Below are 26,333 nucleotides of genomic sequence, written 5' to 3'. Positions count from 1 at the left end.
TCTTTCTTTGTTCCCTTTTCTAAACTCAAAATAGGACTGTTCTTATATACACGGGATATTTATGTATTAACATACATCAAGGAGGTTGCATACAGTGTCGTTATTGGTAGCACTGGGGCCAGGCACTGTAACCCTTGACCTTTTAGGAGTGAGGTCACACTGTGACGTTTCTGTGACGTTTGTTTACGAGAGTTGGAAAGGTTGGAGAGAAATGTCGTCCAACCTGACAGAGGAGGCGTCTTTCCTAGAGCGTCCTGGCGGCCAAGCTGTGACTCAGGTTAGACTGGAGCTTGTTTTTACAACTCCCTGTCGTAATGGTGCCGGGATATGGGGGGAGGGGGGGGGGGGGGGGTAGAACTAAAATCTGTCACAGTGTCAGCTATGACGATGTCAGTAAGTAAGCGTGCACAGCAGGGTAATAGAACCTTTGCTCTCGTTCAAATCCATGCTTTGACTGTCGGTCTGTTCAGGGCACATTTTATAACTTGTTGACGTGGTGTTTAGACACAAGCGACACGGCACTAGGTGACGTCATGGCATCCCTGTAATCAATACCAGATGTAGAAGAGCGGAGAGCGGTCCCTGGGAGACTCGGTTAGCCTGGGTACCAGACTGTTTCCGGGGCCTCTGTAGGCCTTAGCTCCTCGGCTCTAGGGCAAACATCACACCAAGTAAATTTACACTAGGCCCCATTACTTAGGCCTGCACTTAATATATTTAGAGATCGGGTGGAAACTTGGTAGTGGGGCAAGTGGTTTCCGTGATGGCCGAAGTAGTTATCATCTAGCGCGTTCTTGACATCATTTCATTGTGTCAAACATGTTACAACACCAAGTTTTCTTGTTTACTTCTAACTTTTTTCGCTCTTACTAGATGGAAGAAGCAGCAGAAGATCTGCATGAACACACAGAAGAGAAACAGGCTTGTCCAGAAACAGACCATGGAGGGACAAGGAAACAGCGCCGCAAGACTCACAGCCGTGAGGGACCACATCGATGTCGGGAATGCGGGTTCTCCACATCCAAGATGTCCGCCCTGAAACGGCACAATAGGACGTCGCACGCCGCGGGTGAAAGTAAACAAACAAAGGAAGATCTTGGAAATGATGTCAAGGCAACTCACGGTGGTGAGAGACCTTTTCATTGCGCTGTCTGCGACTATTCCGCTGCACGAAAGCCTACCCTAAAATGTCACGTCATGGCGAAACACAGTAACTACCGGCCGTATAAATGCCCACAGTGCAACTTCTCTACAGTAACCAAAGAATATTTAAAGGTTCATATGAGGTCACACACTGGTGAGAAGCCATACAGCTGTGAGATGTGTGCTTACTCCACAGCACGGAAAAGCAATTTGAAGAGTCACATGGCTACACACACTGGTGAGAAACGGTACAAATGTGAAGTCTGTGATTATTCTGCAGTACATATGTCTTACTTGAAGTTGCACAGGGCTACACACACTGATGAGAAGCCATACAGCTGTGAGACGTGTGCTTACTCCACTGCCTTGAAGTGTAATTTGAAGCGTCACATGGTTACACACACTTGGGAGAAACCTTACCAATGTGGCATTTGTGGCTATTCTGCAGCACAAATGTCTCACTTAAAGCAGCACATGGCTAGACACACTGGTGAGAAACCATACAAGTGTGGAGTTTGTGATTATTCTGCAATACGAAAGTCCGATTTGAAGTATCACATGGCTGCGCACACTGGGGAGAAAGTATACAAGTGTGAATTATGTGGCTATTCTACAGCACGAAAGTCTAACTTAAAGCGCCACATGGCTACCCACACTGGTGAGAAACCTTACAGGTGTGAGGTTTGCGGTTATTCTGCAATTCAAAAGTCCGATTTGAAGGGTCACATGGCTAACCACACTGGGGAGAAACCCTGCAAGTGCGAGGTTTGTAGTTATTCTACAGCACGAATTGCCGATTTTAAGCGCACTGCGCGGAAAGCCGAATTTCAGGGTCAGAAATTGCCTTACACGTTCATGGAAATTCTGCATTTCCGTCAGAATCATGGGATTTCGGACCTGTTTACGTTGCGCGTCCGGTCCTGTACGTTCCCTAGATTCTCTCGGAGATGGACCACTACCGTGTTCAGGACGTTTAAAGGGCCTTACACCCCCGGACACATACCCTTGAAATGACCATACACTGCAGGAAATTCAACGTGTATTGGTCCGTGTGGCGATGTTATGTGAATAATTTAGCGGCAATTATCACCTCATTATCTCCCCGGGTTCTGGCCTATGGAGTGCGCTATTGCGGTATAGCAGGAAATTCACCGTGTAATGGTCCGTGTGGCGATGTGATGTGCATAATTTAGCGGCAATTATCACCTAATTATCCCCCCGCATCCACCCGGTTACGCCTTCAATATTTCTTTTGTCATGGAAAGCGGCTTCAAGGCTACTGCCTTCCTCCCCCTTTTTACTGGATTTTGCCCCCCTCCCCTCTTTCCACATTTTTCAGATTTTTATCAATATCGTGATAACGCCACATTTATTCCGTCTGAATTATCGATTATCAGTGTTAACAAAGATGTCTCATTTTATTCATGTCGTTAATCACCGGCTCTTCGGTTGTTCGGATTACGATTGTTCGGGTAGTCCTTTGAAATGCCAGCGTCTATTTGTTCTAGCTTCTAGAAGACGTCGTCATCTGCTCTCGGCTGGGCGTGTGTGGCGCAGAAGTGTCGTACTGAAACCTAGCCTGTCGAGGTAGCACAGTCCGTATGATTTGCCGCTTTTGTAGGCCTGTTAGAATGAGGTTCGTTCCACAATCCAGACGGACACGCCGTTGTAATTTCTTCATCCGACAAAAAGTCCGGGGCAAAGCCGTATATATAGTCAAAAGTCCGGGCTGTAGTGCTTTACAAGGCACAAGACCGTCGGAAATGTAGCTCCATGCCGCGATGTTCTGCATTCAATGCAAGCCCCTTGTCTCAGTCTCGTCGTAGAATAGTAAGCAAGCTCCAAATAATCCCGGGCATGGCTGGATATAACCCACGCTAGTATCCAGACACAGGGATAGCGACAGCACACATCTGCACACAACCACTCGGACTTCTCAAATGCTAACTGAAATATTTGAAAATTATAACAGGAGCGTTGATTGGTCATGGTTTTTAAATCACGTCCCAGAAGCAATGCTATTGGTTGTACATTCCTTTACATAAATTGCATGGACATAGACACAATTACCTGTGAAACGCCAGGTATGTCTATTGTATACATTTAGCTTTGAACTGCCTGATTACTAGTATTTCCCAGTTACACAATACCTGCCAGGGAAGGTGTAAAAACATGCGGCTGTGTCTTATCGACAACAGCTTGAAAAAGCAATAGGTTCGTTAGCAGTACAAAGTGAAGTTGTAAGTACATCGTACTATCGACTATATAACTAGCGACATAAATTGAAGAAATCGAGTCCAAATATTACATGTTTTAGAAAAATATCACTAAAAAGCTATGGACACCATTCATTGCAAGATAAACATGTGTGTGTGTGTGTGTGTGTGTGTTGTACCAAGGAAGTTAGCACGGAGACACGGACTTAGTGCCTATGTTGATTGTAATTCGTGTGTGTCGTTAATCTTTCTTCTTATCAAAGTGATACGCACTGTAGTCCAGATTTATGTGACTTTAAAAAACACCTCAGTCTATACACAAAATGAATACAGAAAAATAAGATTGTTTGTGACCTTTGTCTTAGAAACAAAACCCCAGACGCACATTACACATTAAACTGATAATTGTTTTTACAACGGGCACATTTTCACAAAAGCACAGCTTCACATCAAGGAGGCTATATATAATGTCCTTGTTCACATCAACTAAGGACATTATATAATGTCCTTGCATCAACTCGTAGATTTCAGAATCAGATAGACCATGCATGGCCTGTTGTTCATCTACCCGTATACCATCTACTAGACTGTAAAACAAAATCCAAACATTTTGCTTTTCATATTGTTTTTTTCGTGTCGGGAAAATGTTATGACGTTACGTCGTATACCATTAGAACCACAATTGTATGATTTAACCGTGGGTTTGAGACAAACTGTCTTATTCCAAAACAAAGAACATCTATTTCTGCTAAACACTGAAATTGGGTTGGGGGTGTAGACGTGCCACACAAGGCTAAATGTTACGTTCTATAATTGTCTTATTCTACTGCCCAAGTATTCATCATATTGGGTTCGATTATTTGCATGGCCAAATATGGACGCCCAGTGAATACTTTTTAGCATAAGCTGACATCTAGCCGCGACGACTCAAGTGGTAAGACGTAGTTTGCTTGTATATCATTATAGTATTCCGGAGGAAGACAATGTAATATTGATTTACAAGTAAAATAAGCCTTTCCACCAGAGTCGCCACGGCTAGCTGACATCATGGGTTGCTTTTTTCCAGAATCAAAACATTTATAAACATTAGCTTTCCTTTGTTCAGACAAAGCATATCATTCAGTTTGTAGATAACATTATGCATATCAACACTGCGCTGGACAGACAATTAAACTCAATAAGCATTCGAACTGCAATGTAAAGCTTAATAGTACATCTTGTTTATAATTAACGAATAACTTCACGCTGAATCGGGTCACCTTTTTCTAATGAAGAACATTGAACGCCGGGCGCTTGTGGTTTCTGTCTAAGAAGAAACGCACCAGACAACACAATACACATCCAACCAAAGCAATAAACTGAATGTTTGTATTCACACCAAGAAAATGACTATTCTACAACAGTACATTTCAAATCAACTTGTAGGGTTAGGTCTGCCACTGTGATGGAACTGTAGCGCATGCTATCTATACATCAGATAGAGCCGCTTATGTATCGACTTCGTTAAACAAGAGGGTCTGTGATTTTTAGTATAATACTCATTTTGCTTTGAATGTTTTATCATTGGGCATTTGGACATCGGTTTTCGTGTCGGGAAAAAAGTTATGAGATTATCTCATATCCTAGTTAACCGCCTTTTGTATATTTCATGATCAGCTGTGGCTTTCGGGCCAGGGCGGGTTCCTGAACGGGCGCGGGTTTCTGAGCGGGCGGGGGGCTCAGCAGGGCGGGCGAGGGCCTCAGCAGGGCGGGCGGGGTCTCTGGCGGGCGGGGGTCTCTGGGCGATATAAATGTCGCCCAGCTCAGAACGATCGCGACCGTCGTTTGGATCTAGCGGCGTCCCGCGCGGTTCCCCGTTGGAAATGTCGGCACGTTCAAAACCCAGCCTCACTAATCGTGATATTAGTGTTTTTGGAGACCTTTCTTGTCGACCTAGGTGGATTTCAAAATAAACGACATTCAACATATTGGAACGCTAATTTTGTTCGGACGGACGATCTGCAGCTGGCAGAAACGCTTCTATCTCGCTTGTAGCAGATGGCCCCTTTAATATACTCATGAAAATTAGATCACGTTAATTCAAGCCATTTTGTTCCGCTTTCTACCAGTAGAACATAATTTTACGTCAGTAATGCACAGGTAATTGTCATCTAGAATGCACGAAAGGCCGTATATAATTGCCATCCTTTTGTAATCCATTTTCCACTACACGTCAAGTGTAAGGGTGCCGTAAATTCCCATCCACTTTCCAGGTCCAGGTGTGTAAGAAAAAATCTAGGACCGGACACGGTGATCCCTGAAACCCATGTACACAACCATTACACGGTGAATTTGACAGGTGTGTAAGGGCCCTGATACTCCTTGAAATTCGACTTTTAGAGCAGTGGCGTCACATGGCTACCCACACTGGGGAGAAACCCTACAAGTGTGAAGTTTGTAGTTATTCTACAGCACGAAAGTCACACTTTAAGGATCACATGGCTACCCACACTGGCGAGAAACCTTACAAGTGTGAAGTTTGTGAATATTCTGCAGCACAAATGTCCAATTTGAAGCGTCACATCGCCACGCACAGTGGTGAGAAACCTTACAGTTGTGAGATTTGTGATTATTCTACAACGCAATCGTATCACTTGAAGCAGCACGAATGTTTCACTTAAAGCGACACATGGCTAGATACTCTCCAAGCAGAGCATGGGTTTCGGCTGGTTTTTAACGTGTTTTTAAGCGTTTTTGTCATGCCTTCTACTTTGTCATCGTTTTTGTTGTGTCGCAAACCCAAGACAAAAAAAAGATGACAAAGTAGAAAGCACGACAACAACGCCTAAAAACACGTCAAAAACCAGCCGAAACCCATGCTCTGCTTGGAGAGTATGGCTAGACACACTGGTGAGAAACCTTACAAGTGTGAGATTTGTGATTATTCTGCAGTGCAATTGTCTCACTTGAAGCAGCACATTCGTACCCACACTGGGGAGAAACCTCACAAGTGTAAATTCCGTAGTTGTTCTACAGGCGACAAGTCTACATTGAGGAAACATATAAAGACACACGCCGATAAGAAGCCATGTTAATGTCCGCAGTCTAGTAAGTCAAGTAAATCAAATCTGGTGAGAGACTATACATTTGTGACCATCATAGCTTTTGTGGTACTTTTTATGGAAGCCGCGGCCAAAGTTTATTAAGTATACGAGGCAAATTGGTTAAATCAGCTGATGTGACACCTTTGTTACCGCTTTCTGATATTGTTCATTTCCTGCATTTTTTATCCTGATGGGAAAAAAAGTTAACATTCAGACGCTGTAATGGTCTCTGAAGAAAATGCTGTGTACCGAAATCATCGTCATCTTTATGTTTGAGACTTTTGTTACATGGCGGGAGCTAACTTGGCTTCCCTCTTGCCCAAACCTGGTGGTGATAATCTGCAGCAGTGTATCATTGGGCAGAAATAGACTGTTATAATAATATTGGTTATTACGGTATCATATCTTGAGTTACGTATTACCTGGTGGTGATGATATCCAGCATTTTATCTTGTGGTAAAAATTTCCGACAAGAAATAGCTTTTGTTGTTATGACTTTACAATATCATATGCATTAGTTACTGTAGCTTGCTTTGGAAATTAATCCATAGTGATGATGTTATTAGCATCTTTTAGTTGTTCGGTTGAATGATTTAAACGAGTTATAGTAAAACTGTAAGTCACGTTTACGTTCTGTAGTATTAGAATTTATATGGTTTGTATAAAGTTATGTTTCATAATTGGACATGATCTTGAGGGTGAAGAGAAGAATAAAAACATGTTCATACCAAACTTCTTGTTAGAGTATTTAGTCATTAGTATAAATGTTGTGTTCTTACATATTAGCAATGACAGACGCTTCATATAACACAAGATTACTTCACAATACTTCATAATGTTCAACACTTCTGGTAGCATAATCATTAGTGTTCCAACATATCGTGTATAGCTATAGGTTAGTAAATGAGTGAGAATAAATTATTTTGGAATGGAACCTGTTCAGATGCTGTTCTTTTATTAAACATTTTACTTTCACATGTCAGAAATGAGCATAATTTGAATCAACTGTCTTCTTACATGTCAGCAATGGCAGACGCTTCATATGACAAAAGCTTACCTTGCAATTCTATATAATTTCAAACACGCCAAGTATAGCATAATCATTAAAGTGTTCCAATACATATAGCATAGGTTAGTAAGTTTGAAAATAAACATTGATTACAAACTTTAAGCACACTCGTTACACCGAAGCACAACATTTCTATAAATGAATGTTGAACTGATGTACTTGATTGCTAATCTCCAAGCAGATCTACACGGGGCGCGAAAATCGTATATGCCAGCCAGAGAAGCTCCAGTCAGCTAGATAAGCTCCAGGCTGACTGGAGCTTCTCTGGCTAGCATATACGATTTTCGCGCCCCGTGTAGATCTGCTTGGAGATTACATGATTGCGTGTTATGTACTCATATGGCACCGATATCAGCAATGCTGCCCGGATTGAGCATTGTGCTGCCTTCTTGCAATGTTGAAAGATAAAATAACATCTTATAGGATGTCCGTGCAAAATCAAGGGTCAGGATAGCCTATATCATAATTGACAGACCTGCAGGATAAGTTTGTTACTGAGCTTTAAGGCCTCCTTATTTTTTGCATTAGAAGTATTTCTAAGAAAGTATGCTCCGCTATATGATAGGATTCAGATTCCAGAACTGTGAAATGGCTTATTACTCTCACACTGGCGTAGAGCACATGTAGTGTTCTTACACCCATTTCCCTTAGTTCCATATACATGTATGTATGTCTGGATAACGTTAACTTCAGTTGCCGTGGACCTGCAACCTTTAGAGTTTCTCATCGATATCAGTGTGTTCAGTTAGATGTCGGACAACAGCTGATTTTCGAACTTATATGCACACAGCTCACACTAGGGTTACAGCCGTTGACGTTATTCACACTTGTTACACTAAAGCACATTTTGAAGGATGTCAGTACAACGCCAGGCGTCAGGATGGCCCATATTAGATTGGACAGAAATAAGATTGTTACTGTGTTTAAAAATCTTCTTAATCTTTACAGTTACGATATTTCTAAAATAAGCGCTAAGCATGCTTCTCTTTGCTTTTTTTCTTCTGCATAAAAACAGTTCTACAGTAGATTGCGGGTAATGTTAATCATGGACCCCCTACAAAGAAAGTTGCAAACAAAACACAATTACAGATGAGAGACCTTAAACTTACATCTTAGACCACAATGCATCACGACTGCAGATGTGCAACAGGAACTGTGAAATGACTTATTCTGAGACACTGGCGTAGACCACATGTAGTGTTCTTACATCCATTTCTCTTAGTTCCATATACATGTATGTCTGTCTGGATAACGTTAACTTCAGTTGTCCTGTACCTGCACCCCGTACACATTTAGAGTTTCTCATCAGCGTGTTTAGCCAGGTGCCGGACAACAGCTGATTTTCGAATAGCTAATCATGTTTACACAGCTCACACTAGGGTTTCTCACCAGTATGAGTTTTCATCTGTATGGATAGGTTATGCTTGCGAGCTGTTCTGAACCCGCACTTGCCACACGTGAACGGTTTCTCTCCAGAGCGTTTGGTTAGATGTCTCTATAATGTGTACTTCTGTGCAGCAGAATAATCACACTGGTCACACTTTTAGGGTTTTACGCCAGTATGACATCTCATATGTTTTGATAAGTGAAACTTTTGAGTTGCTCTGTACCCGCACTCCCCACACATGAATGGTTTTTCTCCAGTGTGTTTGGCTAGATGTCGGTCCAAATTGCATTTCTGCGCGGCGGAGTAATCACACTGGTCACACTTGTAGGGTTTTTCTCCAGTATGAGTTCTCATATGTTTGGATAACTGGAGCTTTTGAGCTGTCCTGTACCCGCACTCCCCACACATGTAGGGTTTCTCACCACTGTGTTTGGCTAGATGTCTGTCCAAACTGAGTTTCTGAGCTGCAGAATAGTCACACTGGTCACACTTGTAGGGTTTTTCACCAGTATGGGTTCTCATATGCACGGATAGGTTATGCTTCTTAGTTGTCCTGTACCCGCACTCTCCACACATGTAGGGTTTTTCTCCAGTATGTTTCGCTAGATGGTTGTCCAATGTGGATTTCTGTGCAGCAGAATAATCACACAGGTCACACTTGTAGGGTTTTTCACCAGTATGAGTTCTCATATGTTGGGATAAGACATGCTTTTGAGTTGCCCTGAATCCACACTCCCCACACATGTAGGGTTTTTCTCCAGAGTGCTTGGCTAGATGTTTGTATAGAGAGGATCTACATGTTGCAGAATAGTCACACTGGTCACACTTGAAGGGTTTTTCTCCTGTGTGGATTCTCAAATGTTCGGATAAGTGAGAATTCTTAGTTGTTTTGTACCCACACTCGCCACACATGTAGGGTTTCTTACCGCTATGGTTTGCTAAATGGCTGTCCAAATTGTATTTCTGTGCAGCAGAATGGTTACACTGGTTACATTTGTAGGGTTTTTCACCAGTATGGGTTCTCATATGTCTCGATAGGACATGCTTGTGAGCTGTCCTATACCCGCACTCCCCACACATGAAGGGTTTTTCTCCAGAGTGTTTGGCTAGATGGCTGTCCAATACAGATTGATGTGCACCGGAATAGTCGCACTGGTCACACTTGAAGGGCTTTTCACTAGTATGCGTACTCATATGTTGGGATAAGTGAGACTTTTGAGTTGCTCTGTATCCGCACTCCCCGCATTGGTAGGGTTTCTCGACAGTATGTTCGTCTAACAAACTGGTTTTGGTTTCAGTAGGCTGGTCTTCAACGTTGCTTGTATCTCTGTCCCATAAAACTCCAGTAGGAGACCCATCCCATATGTCTTTTTGAACAGCAGTAGGAGACCCATAACTTGCCTCTGCCATGTCAGTAACCTAACGGATTAATAAAGATCAAAGTCATCTATCAAAATTATAAGTCAAGAGTGCATTTTTACGCTGATCCAAAAAATGGGAAGTTGCTACAATTGTCCAGTCCCCACTCCCACCGTAATGACACCAAAAACTGACCCACTTGTACCCTTTCCTTATTGTACCCCCTCCCCGTTAAATAAACCTGCTATAAAACAGTTTTTCCGTTGGCCACGTATGCACGCACATTCGCTTTTTATCTTAACATGTTTTTACTGTAGTTTGTGTCCCTTTAGTAATACTGCAGCACCCTTCTTGGACTTTTTCTGATAAAAAAACGACCCTTTTGTCCAGAAATACGTGTAGTTTCGCCCCCCTCCCCATCGCTATTTTTTTTCTCACCACGAAAAAACTTAACATTCCGTCCTAATGTGGCCCATTAACCATAGAAACGACCTATAGCTCCTCTGCTTCACGATAAGGTAGATATTTAGCATAACTCGAGTTCTTACCTGCTTCTTGTGTTAATTGTAGCCTCAAAATCCTGCAAGCGTCTCCTAAGCGAAGCAACGGGTGCACGGTGACCTAAGCGTGGGGTGAAAGGTCATATTTTGTACCTAGTTACCCAGTTAGCGTGTGAGAAATTCTGACAGCATTGTAGGACGCTTGCACCCATCCGCTGACCTTTTTGTCTTATTTTTGGTTGTCTTTTTTTTTTCATGCTTTGCTCCCTTTTGATAACTCAAGATAGGACTGTCAAACACAGGACAATTATGTTTTTACATACATACAGCGTCGTTATACAACAACAACAACAACAACAACATGTTATTAGGGGTACCAAGCATCGTAACCCCTGACCTTTCTAAGTGAGGTCACACTGTGACGTTTCGGTGACGTTTGTTTGCGGGAGTCGGTTGGAAAGTTCTGACAGGGGAGGCGTCGTTCCGAGAGCGTCTTGGTAACCAAGCTGTGTCTCATGTCAGACTGAAGTTTATTTTTAGATTCTGTGATAAAATGTTGTGTTGGTGCCGAAATGAGGGGGAGGGGGGCGATAGAACTGTAAAATCTGCTCTCAGCTATGACGATGTCAGTAATAAGTGGGCGCCCTCCATGTGCACAGCTGGTACTAATGGTAAAAACTTTGCCTCGGTCACATCCATGCTCTGACTGTCGGTCTGTTCAAGGTGCATTTGCACAGATCAAAGACGCAAGCACGAAACTGTGTGTGTCCTTAGTGTAAAATTTATCGTATAGATATCTACCTACCTAGCTAAAACGGGTAGTTTGAGAATAGATTGTTCAACGTTAACTTATTCTTTATTCACGACCATAGCAAAGTCTTCAGTCTATAGTATGCAGCATGTAAATTCACGGCAAATGTCGGCGTAAATTCAGTCCATATCGTAAATTCAACAGAATCAAAATGGCGACCATGCAAATGATGCTATCCCAGCAGCCATTGCGGTTTGTTACGAAGTCTATTTCGATTTTCCGTTAGTCGTAGGCCTAGCCATTTTATCAACGTTTCATACTATTAAAGGCGACTAAATTCAATCAATCTTTATTGAGAAACCAACATTGCAGGCATGTCAGAGGACACATCTGAATTTCATTAGATTCTTACAATTTAATAAGTACGTTAAAATAACATCAGTGCGTCAGGTTAAAACTACATCACACATTTCATATTTAGGGACAATAAAAAGTTTTCTTTAGACGAACACAGACGAGTAAAGCGTACATGGGCCTTAAACCAGGCTTTGCAGGTCCCTCAGAGCCCTCACGATGAACGAGTCTCTGTGCCTTTTGGGTTTGCGGATTCGATGGGGTGGTCTACAGGGGTGGGCTAGTGGGGTGGGCTACCTCAGCATCTACCCTTTCTGGGCCTCAAGGCTATGCATGGGGGTTAGCATCGAATGGAAAAGATGGGTCACTGTGGGTGGGCCGGAAGGAATGCAACTGATCATATTGCTTTGGGGATGCTACAGTGGGGGGTGGAGGTTGGCAATGAGCATACATTTACATCGTGCAGGAGTTTGTTATCCCCAGTTTTAGATTTCTAAACATGGAGGGCCATGTTCCCTGTTCCTTTACTGCTCAGTCAGGCCAACATGACAGTTAAGCATTGTGGCTACACGAAAGAAATGAGCAACAAAAGCAACACTATAGTCATTGTACAAACACACAGTTTTTTTTTTTTTTAGAAATCATTGTACATTGTATACAAGCACAGCTCAGCACGTCCTGATGTGCTGACTGACAGGTGGCAACGGCCTGTGGAAAGTTCGGCATGATGCCTTTAAATATTTCATTGCGCGAAAACACACAATTTAGAGACATCCTGCTGAGCTTATAAACATTTGCCTTCAAGCTTGTGTCCAAAAATCTCCGTAGTAACGGCCTCACGCAAAAAAGAGAGACCGATCACGGCATACGTATTCATACAAATCACGCCGAATCGGCGTGATGTTTGTGTCGCAATAAGTGGCTACTTTCCGTCTAAGCGGCTGATCGCACATGTGTCATGGCGGACTTTCCGTGCATCGAGATCGGCGTTTCCTGTAGGTTTTACGCAGGTTTACTGGCAGCTCCAGCCAAATGGATCATAAGTATTACATCTGAAGATAATAAAAAGCGGAACAGTTGATAGTTTGGGTGTTTTTATTTCATTTCAGAACGGGTTTTAGTTGAACTATCTCCCGAGATCGGTGATCGCACGTTCTCACAGGCACGAACTTCGCAAATTCCGTATTTTCCCCCACTCTGTCCTTCATAGAAATCAAAAGATTGTAAAATATAATTGTTCAGCTATTTTCTGACCGAGTATTGTCAACTGTTTGCGTCTTATATCAATGTGGAGACCGTAGAAAACAGCCGTTCTGGGTGCCCCATATGGCACCCTGGGACGGCCGTCAAAGCGTGTTCCTGTGCACATTTTGACGCCGTCGACTGTGTGCTGTGTGGCACGCTTACATAGCTCGCATTCAGGTACATTCCAGTCTAAATGTGAGACATATGTTTTGAATTCTGTCAAACAAAGGCTCTCTCATTCCCTAGCTGCCCTATCCAACTTCCAGTTTATTTCCCCTTGTAACTCTTCCCTTACATCCTATTGTATACTGAGTACTTAGAAGTTTCTTTATGAAAAATGGCTTTTCTACCAGTCTTGGTGGAGTTCATTGCTGCTACCTACCCCCCCCCCCTGCCATATGATCAGCTGTTGCCTTCCCTCTAGCCCACCCACAGCTTGACCCAGTTCCTCTTCAAGGAAATTCCATAAGAGGCCAAACCCCCATACATAGCCTTGAGGCCCAGAAAGGGTAGATGCTGAGGTAGCCCACCCCACTAGCCCACCCCTGTAGACCACCCCATCGAATCCGCAAACCCGTGCCTTTTGGTCTTACTGAGTGGAAGTTTGTATGGGGTTTTCCTGTTCCTCCGATTGTAGTCTAGACTCTACAAGTCTCCCCGGGTCGCTGGGAAAGTAGTAGAACTTGGCCAAATAGAGTCGAATGTTTGAAGGGAGTCGGCTACGGAGAGAGGGTCAAATTGGCTTATCTCCGTAGCCGACTCCCTTCAAACATTTGACTCTATTTGGCCAATTTCTACTATTTTTACTATTAGCGACCCGATGAGACTGGTAGAGTCTAATTTTAGTCACGTTTCTCTCTAGTTGGAAGGAAGACATTACTTAGTATCCTTTGAAGTTCTCTGCATGATGTGTGAAATTGTGCGTAGCAGTAGCTTTCTTCATCGTCAGCGCATTACGATCTTGTTTAGCTTCTTATTTTACTACGAGGTACGATAAGCAACATACATGTACTATGTTTGAACTACTGCACCAGCAGAAAACAGTGGACTACTACTAGTACTACTGTAGTATTTGTTTGGTTGCATTGATATGGGTTTTGACATTATTTTGTTGTGTTTTGTTGTTTTTAAGCCTAAGTTTCGCTCCTCTTGCTAGATGGAAGAAGCAGCAGAAGATCTGTATGAACAGACAGAAGAGAAACAGGCTTGTCCAGAAACAGACCACGGAGGGACAAGGAAACAGCGTCGCAAGACTCACAGCGGTGAGAGACCACATCGATGTCGGGAATGCGAGTTCTCCACATCCAAGATGTCCGCCCTGAAACGGCACGTTAGGACGTCGCACGCCGCGAGTAAAAGTGAACAAACAAAGGAAGATCACCTTTTCAATGATGTCGGGGCAACTCACGGTGGTGAGAGACCATTTCAGTGTGCTGTCTGCGACTATTCCGCTGCACGAAAGCCTACCCTAAAATGTCACATCATGGCGAAACACAGTAACTACCGGCCGTACAAATGCACACAGTGCGACTACTCTGCAGTCATCCAATCATATTTAAAGGTCCATATGAGGTCACACACTGGTGAGAAGCCATACCGCTGTGAGATGTGTGCTTACTCCACAGCCCGGAAGAGCAATTTGAAGAGTCACATGTCCACCCACACTGGTGAGAAGCGGTACAAGTGTGAAGCCTGTGACTATTCTGCAGTACATATGTCCTACTTAAAGTTGCACAGGGCTACACACACTGGTGAGAAACCGTACAGCTGTGAGACGTGTGCTTACTCCACAGCCTTGAAGTGTAATTTGAAGCGTCACATGGCTACACACACTGGGGAGAAACCTTATCAATGTGGCATTTGTGGCTATTCTGCAGCACGCATGTCTCTCTTAAAGCAGCACATGGCTAGACACACTGGTGAGAAACCTTACAAGTGTGGAGTTTGTGATTATTCTGCAATACAAAAGTCCGCTTTGAAGTATCACATGGCTACCCACATTGGTGAGAAACCTTACAAGTGTGAATTATGTGACTATTCCACAGCACGAATGTCTAAATTAAAGCGCCACATGGCTACCCACACTGGGGGGAAACCTTACAAATGTGAGGTTTGTGATTATTCTGCAGCACAGAGGTCCACCTTGAAGAATCACATGGCTTCACACACTGGTGAGAAACCGTACAAATGTGAGGTTTGTGATTATGCTGCAGCACAAATGTCCGCATTAAAGCGACATATTCGTACCCACACTGGCGAGAAACCTCACAAGTGTAAATTCTGTAGTTATTCTACAGGTGACAAGTCTACATTGAGGAAACACACAAAGCAACATGCCGATAATAAGCCAAACTGACCACACAGTTTACATAGTCTGGTGTTATAATACAAGTTTGTCACCGTTCACTTTTTTGTTGTCTGCTTCTTTCTTTCTTTCTTTCTTTCGGGAAATGAACAAATGGACAGGAACTGAACAAAAAGACATAGGGTGTACGAGGCAAACTGGCAAAATCAGCCTATGTGAGACTATATCATGTTATTGCTGGAATCCACTTACTTTCTGATAATGTTCTTCGTGTCCTGTATACGTCCAGATCAGAAATGAAAGTACATTTTAACATAGAGACGATGTAGTGATCTCTGGCGAAAGTGTTGTAGAAACGCATATCGGATTCATTGTCACCTTTTTGTGAAGCACGTTTGCTACTTGGCGGGAACTAACTTGTCTTCCCTCCTGCCCAAACATGGTGGTGATAATCTTCAGCAGTGCTTCATGGGGCAAAATACAAGAAATACCTTTTGTTATTATTACAGTAAGGTATCATGTCATTTATTAGTTATTGTAGTTTTCTATTGGAATGCTCGTTGTTGTCAGCATATTTTAGCTGTTCTGTCAAGTATTTTAAGGAGTTCTTGTTAAATTATGAGTTACGTTTGGGTTCTGTAGTATTAGATTTGATTAATAAAGGTTTTGTTTCATGACGATGAATGAAAGTTCATGATACTGAGGGTGATGAGAAGAATAAAAACATGTTCCTACCAAACGTGTTGTTAGAGTACTTATTAGTAGTACAAATGCTGTGATGTTACATATATCAAAACAGTGGTTACTTGAGTGTGTCTTCTGACTGACTGATATTTAGGACAGGTTGGCCATAGAAGGGGTTTTATCGGAGAAACGGGGTTGATGTCAGTACAGGGAATGTCAATACGACTATCGCCTGCCGGATAGTAGCACAATAAATTATCCACGTCACAAGAAAAATGGAACGTAACCTGTTCGTATATCAAACTTTAATTTTTGTCAGAAATGAGCATATTTTGAATCAACTGTACATATCGGCCCTGACGGTAGCTACATATAACATAAGCTTACTTCGTAATTCTTCATAACGATAAACACCCCAGGTACAGCGTCATCATAAGTGTTCCAATATGTAGTGTAAAGGTTAGTAAATAAGTGAGATAATAAACATCACAGTCACTAACTATATACACACGTTACACTGAAGCGCAACATTTAGTAGGACGTCAGTACAAAGTCAGCCGGCAGGATAGCCCATATCAGATTTAACGGAAATATTCTTTAGTTAGAGTACTTCTAACAAACAGTTTCAGTAAACACAGACATAAAGTTCTTGATAGAGACTAGATATTTTACAGTGCTATCATATTTCCATGGATTCTCGTCTGCGTGTATAGGTCTCCTCACAGTTCCAGCAGCGCAGGAGATTGTGGGTAATGTCATTGGTTAAGGTCATTCCAAGCAGGAGTGTTGCAAACAGCTTTTTTTAAAATTGTTACAAATAATGAACCTTAAACTTTGACGGTAGACCACAATGCATCACGACTGCGAATGCGCAACCGGCTGGATAACTTCTGTTGTTCTGTACCTGCACTCCGTAAACAATATAGAGTTCCAGTGTTTAATACTGAGCTGCTGAATACTCTAACTTGTCACAAATTCATTTCTTTTCTCTCCACTATGGGTTCTGATATCTGTATCTGTATCTATATAGCCGGTATAACCGCCATTCGGCGTAACACACCAGCTTCGCAGGCACGCGGCGCGGCAGCAGCTGGTTATATTACACCGAACGACCTGTCACGTCTAACCTTCGCATATCTAACTGCATGCATTGTTTAAAGCTATCTAATGAGGATGCTTCCACTGTACTTGGTTGTAACGAGTTCCACTCTACGATCGTTCTAGGAAAAAAAGAATTTTTAAACACATCAATCCTAGGTTGAAAAGTCTGATACTTAAAGGCATGGCTATTTCTTGTCCTTTTCTGAGCTGGTATTAGATACTTATTAGTTGGTACGTCCACCAATTTATTAGTCATTTTGTACATCATGCATAGTCTGGACATTTTCCTTCTCTCCTCGAGTGACATCCACTGCAGATCTGTTTTCATTTTGGTGACACTAGCACCCCTGACGTAGTTGTTCGTGCAGAATCTGGCTGCTTGGTTCTGTACCCTCTCCAATTTGTCTTTGTCTTTCTTAGTATATGGATCCCATACTGTTGCTGCGTATTCTAAGTTTGGTCTTACGAGTGATGTGTACGCAAGTGATTTTACCTTCAATGGGCATGCCCACAAATTCCGTTTGATCACTCCTAACGTCTGTTTAGCCTTGTTTGTTATGTTGTTGACATGGGCACCCCACTTTAGGTCGGTTGTTAATGTAACACCCAGGTATGTCTGAATCAGTGAGACTTTTGAGTTACACTGTACCCGCACTCCCCGCACATGTAGGGTTTCTTACATGAGTGTTTTGCTTGATGTCCATCCAAATAGGCTTTTTCTGCAGAAGAATAATCACACTTGTCACCCTTGTAGTGGCTTTTCACCAGTATGGGTTTTCATGTGCCTAGATAAGTAAAACTTCTGAGTTGTCCCGTATCCGCACTCATTACACATGTAGGGTTTTTCTCCAGTGTGTTTTGCCAAATGTTTCTTCAAGGTGTATTTCTGTGCAGCAGAATAGTCACACTGGTCACACTTGTACGGCCTTTCGCCGGTATGAGTTCTCATATGTCTGGATAAGTCACGCTTTTGAGCTGCCCTGTGCCCGCACTCGTCACACATGTAGGGTTTCTCACCAGCATGTACGGCTAGATGATGGTCCAATTTGGATTTCCATGCAGTAGAATAATCACACTGGTCACACTTGTAGGGTCTTTCACCAGTATGGGTTCTCATATGTCGGGATAAGTGAAACTTGTGAGCTGTTCTGTACCCACATTCCCCACACATGTAGGGTGTCTCACCGGTGTGTTTGGCTAGATGTCGGTCCAATTTGGATTTCTCTGCAGCAGAATAATCACACTGGTCACACTTGTAGGGTTTTTCACCTGTATGGGTTTTGATATGTCTCGATAGGTGAGACTTATTAGCTGTCTTGTACTTGCATTCCCCACACATGTAGGGTTTTTCCCCTGTGTGTTTTGCCAGATGTCGGTCCAAGGTGGATTTTAGTGCAGGAGAAAAGTCGCACGGGTCACACTTGTAGGTTTTTTCACCTGTATGAGTTCTCATATGTTCAGACAAGTGGCACTGTTCAGTTGTTCTGTGCCCACACTCCCAACACATGTACGGTTTTTCACCTGTATGGGTTCTCATATGTCTGGACAACTGAGCCTTGCGAAGGCACCTGTAGTCACACTCTCCACACATGAAGGGTTTCTCACCTGAGTGTTTAGCTAGATGGCTGTTCAAGGCCGATTTCTGTGCAGCGGAATAATCACACTGGTCACACTTGTAGGGCTTTTCACCTGTATGAGTTCTCATATGTTTCGATAAGTCAGAAATTCTAGTTGCCCTGTAACCACACTTTCCACACATGTAGGTTTCCTCATCGGTGTGTCTAGCTAGGTGGCTGTCCAAGGTAGATTTCCGTGCAGCAGAATAGTCGCACAGGTCACACTTGTAGGTTTTTTCAACTGTGTGAGATCTCATATGCCTGGACAACTTGGACTTGCTGATAGTCCTGTACCCACACTCGCCACACACGAAGGGTCTCTCATCAGTCTGTGCTTCTGGCCGATTGTCCAAACTGGTTTTGGTTCCTGTTGGCTTGTATTCAACATTGCTTGCATCTCTGCCCGATGAAACCCCAGTAGGAGACCCACAGAAGTTCTGGGGAACAGCACCATCACCATCACCTGCCTCTGCCATGTCTAAAATAATAATGAACAACAATTTAAAAAAAAATAACGAAATACATCAATCGCAAATACGATGCGTCAAGAGTGCATTGTTTGTACTAATCCCGAAACTGGTAGGTCGCTACAACAAACTTCCTTACTGCCCCCCTCCCCCTCATTTTTGTCATGAATATGCATGTTTTTCAAAGTTGACTACGCTTGAATAAACTGGAAATTAACGCCTTGTCATGGTTTCTGTTGTAATTCTGTATCATTGTTGTGACATAATAAGCTAATAAGCTAGTTCACGGTTGCTACTACGCATGTGCAGTGTCAAAGGTGAAGGCGTTATTATGCAAATCTAGACATTCACCTTTGATACAATAACACCCTAACAAAAACATACCCTTTTGTCTCGTGGTGTCGCCCCCCTCCCCCTCGGCAATTCTTCTCATCCCGAAAAAGTCTTACATTCCGTCCTAATGTGGCTCATATACCATAGCTAGGACCTATAGCTGCTTTGCTTCACGATATGGCAGATCTTTAGTGAAATTTACCTGCTTCCAGTGCTGATTTTTCCCTTCACAATCGATTAGCGTCTTCTGTCCCGAGCAGCGCATGAAAGGTAAGCTTAGTGTGGGGTGAAAGGTCATATTTTGTGCCTGATTACCCACTCAGTGTAGAATGGTTGCACCCATCCGCTGCTTTCCTTTTGTTTCCATCTTCCTTTTTTGCCAAGAGAGGAATGTCACACACGGAATATGTGACGCTAAATGTAATTCAGATGGGAAAAAATCACCAACGGAGGCGGTAGCATATTTTGTACACAAAAGACGCTCAGTGTTTTTGCCTTACATATTTTGTATGTATATCTGGTGCACATGTATATTATGTGTGCGTAGGTATGTGAATCCTTCTGGTCTCTGTGCACTTTTGTAAACTTTTCGTCTTCAGCTGCCTCAAAAAAAAAAGAAGTCAACCCCAGCTTGTCCAGATGTAGAAAACACTCGTAAGAAGTGGTCTATCGTTAAAACAGTATCAGTCATAGTTCACTGTCACATGTACGTTTTCCCTATATTTCTACATGTATCTGCAATTATGAATGAACGTGCAATAGAACTTTATCGCGTATTATCACAAAGCTAGATGGCGTCGACTAATCAGAAGCCTCCATTGCCCATGTGTTATGGGGCCATAACACACCACCTATGACGTCATAACACAACCGTTCCATATTATAGAGGGGTTGTTTTTTTATGAATCTTTTTCTTAACATTGTTTTAAAAAATCATTATCGTCTTAAAATTCACGAAACCGTCTTAAAATACATAAAAAAAGAACGATTTTCAATTCAAGTGAAATTTAAATGAAATGACTAAAACAATATTTTTCACGTGAGTAAGTGAAACGACAAATTTCATCTTGCCCCGCCATTGGAACCCGTTCGAATTCGCTCGCCATGGAGGAGCTGAGTCCCACAGTTTTTCGTGTTCAAAACAAACGTGACACGCACTTAACACGCCCCCCCCCCCCATGGTCCAAGTCACGTAAGCTCCCCAAACCGATGTGCTGGCATCGAAAAAATTACGGTCAAAATCGCCAAAACTCTTACAAGTTTCTACCTACAAGGATCTCAGTCCGATACGTGTTCGCTTCTGTGGGATTTTTTCCGGCTTGAGCAAATATTATCCGGGAAAACTACAAGCAAATGGGACGTGAACATGCACGATTGTTCTTACCACAGCCAACTAAGCATTTAACAATCAGGCGTCAGGAATTGTGAAAATTGAACCGAAATCTACAATTATACCGCCCGATATTAAGTCTACGTGTCCACAACAATAAGACAAGTTACCGCTTGTTTACATTGGATTATATGAAGATCATATGTACAATGAATGGATTTTACATGTATAGTATTAGATAAAGAATCTATGTATTATACAAGGATTTGTCTCTCTTATATGGGTCAGTTTGGATAGAGTCCATTCCAAGTCACCGCGAGGGTTGTTATTGTCATAATTTAGAACTATTTTCAAGTTATTGTTATTATTTATGTAACAGATTTGATACTTTTGAAATATTTTGAATGTGATTTCAACTTTATGAATATTTCTGAAGTTTTCTACAACTTTATAAATATTCATGATGTAGAATACGACATTTACAATGGTTTCTAAATAATGGTAACAGCATTCTACCATTATTTACAATTATTTACAATTTCTTACCATTTTCTACCATTATTTGTAACATCTCTATAAATAGCTCAGAGGGCTGGGAAGAAAGTAATTCACACATCCTTACGAAGTTTAGGGAAGAATGCTTTCCACAAAGGACCGAGTGGTGTCCTGCAGTGAAGTCTAAAGATGTACAAAGGCAGACAGAAGGGCCAGATTAGCACCTACTTTTATGGGGGCAATCACCATTCTACCATTGTTAACCATTTTCTACCATTTTGTGTTATTATTTGTAAAAGTTAAATAATCACATAGATGTTTAGAAATTATTACAAATAAAGAGGTTTTTGTGCAGTTACTTTCAAAATATTTCTAAATTATCTAATTAAATTCAAATAAGTTCATATTTTTGTATTTGATGTTTTAGAAAGATTTAGAACTATTGTCAGATGTTCTTTTATTAGAAATTTTTCAAAATGATTACAAATATTATCATAAAACCCTCGCGGTGACTCGGAATGGACTCTAGGCTATGTGATAATAACGTTAATGACCCGCCTGTTCCACGGTGTATATGGTGTCATAACGGGGCGGGTCATTAACCCGTAAGTAGTAAATATGAACTATTATCATGCGTCTGCTGATATGTACGACAAAAGCTTGGTAGCAGGACAAGATCTTCCACGCTGATATGTATGAAATTAGGTGTGACCATGTACGGCTGGTACAACAACGTATCTAATAAAAAGAAAAATAAAAGTCAAAATGCAATGGAAACTTTTATTTGGTTACTTTATTTTTGCTTTTTAATTAATCAAATTAACTGAGATCTTACAAATCAGCCATCACAGTCACTTCACATAACATATCGGTCGCTTTACATAACATATAAAACATTAGGTATAACATAATCATTAGTGTACTAATAAATAGTTTATACTGTACAGGTTAGTAAATAAGTGAGATAATAAACATGACAGCCTCTAACTTTATGCATACGTTTCAATGAAGCAGAACATTTTGTAGGATGTCAGTGCAAAGCCAGGCGTCAGGATACTAGTAGCCTATTTTAGATTTGACAGAAAGAAGTTTGTTATTCTGTTTTAAAACAAACTTCCTCTTTACACTAGGGATACTTCTAACAAACCATGCTCCTCTCTATTGCAGGAGTCTTTGTCACAGACATTAAGTACTTATAATACAATGCTAAACTTTCTTCCAACACTAAGGTATTCACGGATCGAATTTTCGACGACCACTGTCGCCTTCTTCAGGATCAATAATGACCAATCACTGCCGAACGTAAACTCGCCAGAGTTACGGACACGTGACTTTATTGACACGTGTCATTGCGGATACGTAACGTCAGCAATTGGTCAAACGTGCCAGGAAGTTTATAACGCCCACTGTCTCTGTTGTACTTGATAGAGGCTAAGTAAATGTACATATACTGTACAGTGTTAACATATCTGTAAAGGTTCTCTTTTGTATGAATAAGTCTTCTCAGAGTTCCGACACAGCAGAGGATTGTGGGAAATGCCGTAGGCCCCTCCAAGCGGGAGTCCTGCAAAAACGGCTCTACAGATTATTGTTTACAAATAAGGGACCTTAAAGTCAGACCGTAGACCACAATATGCATCACGAGTACATATGTGCACACGGAACGTTAAAATAACTGATACTCAGCCATTGCCGTGGAACACATCTAGTGTTCTTACATCCATTATACATTGTTCCATATACATGTATGTATGGTTGGATAACTTCTGTTGTCCTGTACCTGCACTCCGTACACATCCATTGTCACTCTTTAGTGTGTTTTGCTAGATGTCGAACAAGTTAACATCTCAATTCCAAGCTTCTAAGTACTCAAATTACTCACACATGTATTTTTTTCTTCACCAATATGGGTCATCATATGTCTGGATAGGTTATGCTTGTGCTCTGTCCTGTACCCGCACTCTCCACACATGTAGGGTTTGTCACCGGTATGTTTGGCTAGATGTTGGTTCAATGTTGATTTCTTTGCAGCAGAATAATCACACTGGTCACAGTTGTAGGGTTTTTCACCAGTATGGGTTCTCATATGTTCGGATAGGTGATGCTTGTGAGCTGTCCTAAACTCACACTCCCCACACATGTAGGGCTTCTCACCGGTGTGTTTGGCTAGATGTTGGTCCAAATGATGTTTCTGTGCAGCAGAATAGTCACACTGGCCACACTTGTAGGGTTTCTCACCGGTGTGTTTGGCTAGATGTTGGTCCAAATGATGTTTCTGTGCAGCGGAATAGTCACACTGGCCACACTTGTAGGGTTTCTCGCCAGTGTGGGTTCTCATATGTTTTGATAGGTGATGCTTGCGAGCTGTCCTGTACCCGCACTTCTCACACATGTAGGGCTTCTCACCGGTGTGTTTCGCTAGATGGCTGTCCAAGGTGGATTTCTGTGCAGCAGAATAGTCGCACAGGTCACACTTGTAGGGTTTTTCTCCAGTATGAGTTCTCTTATGTTGGGATAAGTTATACATTTGGGTTGTTCTGAACCCGCACTCCCCGCACATGTAGGGTTTTTCACCAGTATGAGTTCTCATATGTTGGGATAAGTTATACATTTGGGTTGTTCTGTACCCACACTCCCTGCACATGTGGGGTTTGTCACCTGTATGAGTTCTCATCATATGTCTGGATAGGCTACGCTTGTGAGCTGTCCTGTACCCGCACTCCCCACACTGATAGGGTTTTTCACCGGTATGTTTGGCTCGATGACTGTCCATTGAGGACTTCGCTGCAGAAGAGTAGTCACACTGGTCACATTTGTAGGGTTTTTCACCAGTATGAGTTCTCATATGTTTAAATAGGTGAGACCTGTCAGTTGTCCTGTACCGGCATTCTCCGCACATGTAGGGTTTATCACCAGTGTGGTTGGCTAGATGCCTGTCCAAATGGAATTTCTGTGCAGCAGAGTAGTCACACTGGTCACACCTGTACGGTTTTTCACCAGTATGGGTTCTCATATGTCTGAACAACTTGGACTTGTACTTAGCCCTGTACCCGCACCCGGAACACATGTAGTGTTTCTCACCAGTGTTTTCTTCTGGCTGATTGTCAAAACTTGTCTTGGTTTCTGACGGCTGGTCTTCAGCATTGCTTGTGTCTCTATCCCGTGAAACTCCAGTAGGATACCCACCCCAGAAATGCCAGGACATTGCTGGCTGGTCTTTTACATTGCTTTTATCCCTGTCCAATGAAACTCCAGCTGGAGAGCCATCACAGAAGCTGTGGGGAACAGCAGTAGGAGACCCATGTCCTGCCTCTGCCATGTCTAACCTAGTGGACAAAAATTGAAAAGATGAAGCACACATTAGTGGCCAGGTATTGGACATAAAAGGACTTGGCACATTTAGGAATCTTGCAACAAATCTTACAAATCGAGTGGTATAGCGTTATCACAGTTAGAACTAAATAAGTAACCGCCTGGGTAGCCGTGGCGACTAACGAAGGGAGTTTTTGCTTGATATTACATATACTTTCCCTTCTTAGTCGTGGAGCACGACACAATTTTTTCACTTCTACTTGTGCGACGCCGGCCTTCTAACTTGCACGCCGGGTCCGATTCTTGTTCTCCCTGAACTCCCAACGCATTTGGTGCGTTTACTCACATGACTGGGCTTGACCAATCAGACTGTATAAGACATGACGTTTATAAAGAGAATTCAAACTCTACAACTGGATAAGAATTCGGAGATTTATTTCCGGTTTTTCTAGTTATTGTAAATAAGTACTGGTTAGTTCTGCTAGTTCACTTTAGTGACGCTGAAGAAGAGTAATGGATGTCACTCGAAGTGTCCGGAAATAAATATCCGAATTCTTATCCAGTTGTAGAGTTTGAATTCTCTTTATATATTGGTTACCTGGATGTCTAACCGTCAGAAAGACATGACGTTGTATTTAGAACCAAAATGGTGGGCCCGATGCTGTTTTCTATTGACTTTTGCCGCATCAAGCCCTGTTGTGGACTAACTTGGGTTTGCGGCGTTGCTAAAGCGCCCGGCGACGTATGTGAGTGCGTTGGGAGTTCAGGGAGAACAAGAATCGGGCCCGGCGTGCAAGTTAGAAGGCCGGCGTCGCACGAGTAGAAGTGAAATTGTGTCGTGCCCTACGACTGAGAAGGGAAAGTATATGTAATATCAAGCAAAGATTCCCTTCGTAAGTCGCCACGGCTACCGCCTGGGTGCCAATGCATTGAAGGACAGTTACTAAAGCATTAAACAATTTGTTACACATTATTCATATACCTTTATTCATATAGAGTAAGCAGCCTGATTCTAAGATTACTATTTCACCCAGGGGGATTTGTCACAAGCAGAAACGAAGACTTCTTCTTTCTATGCCCCCCCCCCCCTTCAGTATCATGAATCTGCTTTACAACAAACCATAACCTCCTTGAACAGACCATTTTTCCAAAGTTGACCACGCATGCACGCCAATCAAATTTGCTTTTCGTTTCATTTCCACATTCTCTCTATTACAGTTGCCTCATTCCGGTTATACTTTATCACCCTTCTTGTGATTTTTCTAACAAAAACGGCACTTCTATCCCAAAATACGTGACGTGTGGTTTCGCCCCCCCCCCCTTCTCTCGATCTCCGAAAAGTCTTATATTCCGTCCTAATGTGACCCATATACACCATAGAAACGACCTATAGCTCCTCTGCCTCACGATAAGGCAGGTATTTAGCATAACTCAAGTTCTTACCTGATTCTAGTGTTGATTTTTCTCTTCACAATCCTGCAAGTCTCTTCTTACCTAAGCTAAGCGGCGGGTGAAAGGTGAACTTGACTTGGGGTGAAAGGTCATATTTTGCGCCTGGTTACCCAGTTTCTGTGGATATACAC

At 42.3% G+C, this 26,333-nt stretch overlaps 5 protein-coding genes across 5 annotated transcripts in view; 2 read left to right on the top strand and 3 right to left on the bottom strand.

The window, feature by feature from the left end:
- The window catches only part of LOC136424809 (zinc finger protein 569-like), a 50,125-nt gene that overhangs the window by 20,022 nt on the left and 3,770 nt on the right, over window positions 1–26,333 (bottom strand). The gene's annotated exons all lie outside the window — the stretch shown is intronic.
- Window positions 160–6,433, top strand: LOC136445862 (zinc finger protein 226-like). Its single transcript, XM_066444064.1, has 4 exons — window positions 160–277; window positions 874–1,975; window positions 5,739–5,954; window positions 6,291–6,433. Exons 1-4 carry the CDS (start codon window positions 212–214, stop codon window positions 6,431–6,433), a joined length of 1,527 nt encoding a protein of 508 aa, XP_066300161.1. The 5' UTR covers window positions 160–211.
- LOC136445407 (zinc finger protein 845-like) lies at window positions 7,381–19,976 on the bottom strand. Its single transcript, XM_066443405.1, has 3 exons — window positions 19,816–19,976; window positions 17,943–19,291; window positions 7,381–10,317 (listed from the first exon to the last, which is right to left on the bottom strand). Exons 2-3 carry the CDS (start codon window positions 19,287–19,289, stop codon window positions 9,055–9,057), a joined length of 2,610 nt encoding a protein of 869 aa, XP_066299502.1. The 5' UTR covers window positions 19,290–19,291; window positions 19,816–19,976; the 3' UTR covers window positions 7,381–9,054.
- Window positions 13,968–16,151, top strand: LOC136424875 (zinc finger protein 431-like). Its single transcript, XM_066413549.1, has one exon. It carries the CDS (start codon window positions 14,264–14,266, stop codon window positions 15,461–15,463), a length of 1,200 nt encoding a protein of 399 aa, XP_066269646.1. The 5' UTR covers window positions 13,968–14,263; the 3' UTR covers window positions 15,464–16,151.
- Window positions 22,214–26,303, bottom strand: LOC136424651 (zinc finger protein ZFP2-like). Its single transcript, XM_066413279.1, has 2 exons — window positions 26,194–26,303; window positions 22,214–24,764 (listed from the first exon to the last, which is right to left on the bottom strand). Exon 2 carries the CDS (start codon window positions 24,755–24,757, stop codon window positions 23,300–23,302), a length of 1,458 nt encoding a protein of 485 aa, XP_066269376.1. The 5' UTR covers window positions 24,758–24,764; window positions 26,194–26,303; the 3' UTR covers window positions 22,214–23,299.

Source organism: Branchiostoma lanceolatum, chromosome 1 (genome assembly GCF_035083965.1).
Source record: "Branchiostoma lanceolatum isolate klBraLanc5 chromosome 1, klBraLanc5.hap2, whole genome shotgun sequence".
NCBI classification, from domain to species: domain Eukaryota; kingdom Metazoa; phylum Chordata; class Leptocardii; order Amphioxiformes; family Branchiostomatidae; genus Branchiostoma; species Branchiostoma lanceolatum.
This window is presented reverse-complemented; position numbering and strand designations above follow the sequence as displayed.

Coding starts and splice junctions, on each gene's coding strand:
- LOC136445862 (XM_066444064.1), top strand. CDS start 212: ATGTCGTCCAACCTGACAGAGGAGGCGTCTTTCCTAGAGCGTCCTGGC. Junction 278..873: donor GCGGCCAAGCTGTGACTCAG/GTTAGACTGGAG, acceptor CGCTCTTACTAG/ATGGAAGAAGCAGCAGAAGA. Junction 1,976..5,738: donor GCGGAAAGCCGAATTTCAGG/GTCAGAAATTGC, acceptor TTCGACTTTTAG/AGCAGTGGCGTCACATGGCT.
- LOC136424875 (XM_066413549.1), top strand. CDS start 14,264: ATGGAAGAAGCAGCAGAAGATCTGTATGAACAGACAGAAGAGAAACAG.
- LOC136445407 (XM_066443405.1), bottom strand. CDS start 19,289: ATGGCAGAGGCAGGTGATGGTGATGGTGCTGTTCCCCAGAACTTCTGT. Junction 10,318..17,942: donor GTGAAAAGCCACTACAAGGG/TGACAAGTGTGA, acceptor TTAATCCGTTAG/GTTACTGACATGGCAGAGGC.
- LOC136424651 (XM_066413279.1), bottom strand. CDS start 24,757: ATGGCAGAGGCAGGACATGGGTCTCCTACTGCTGTTCCCCACAGCTTC.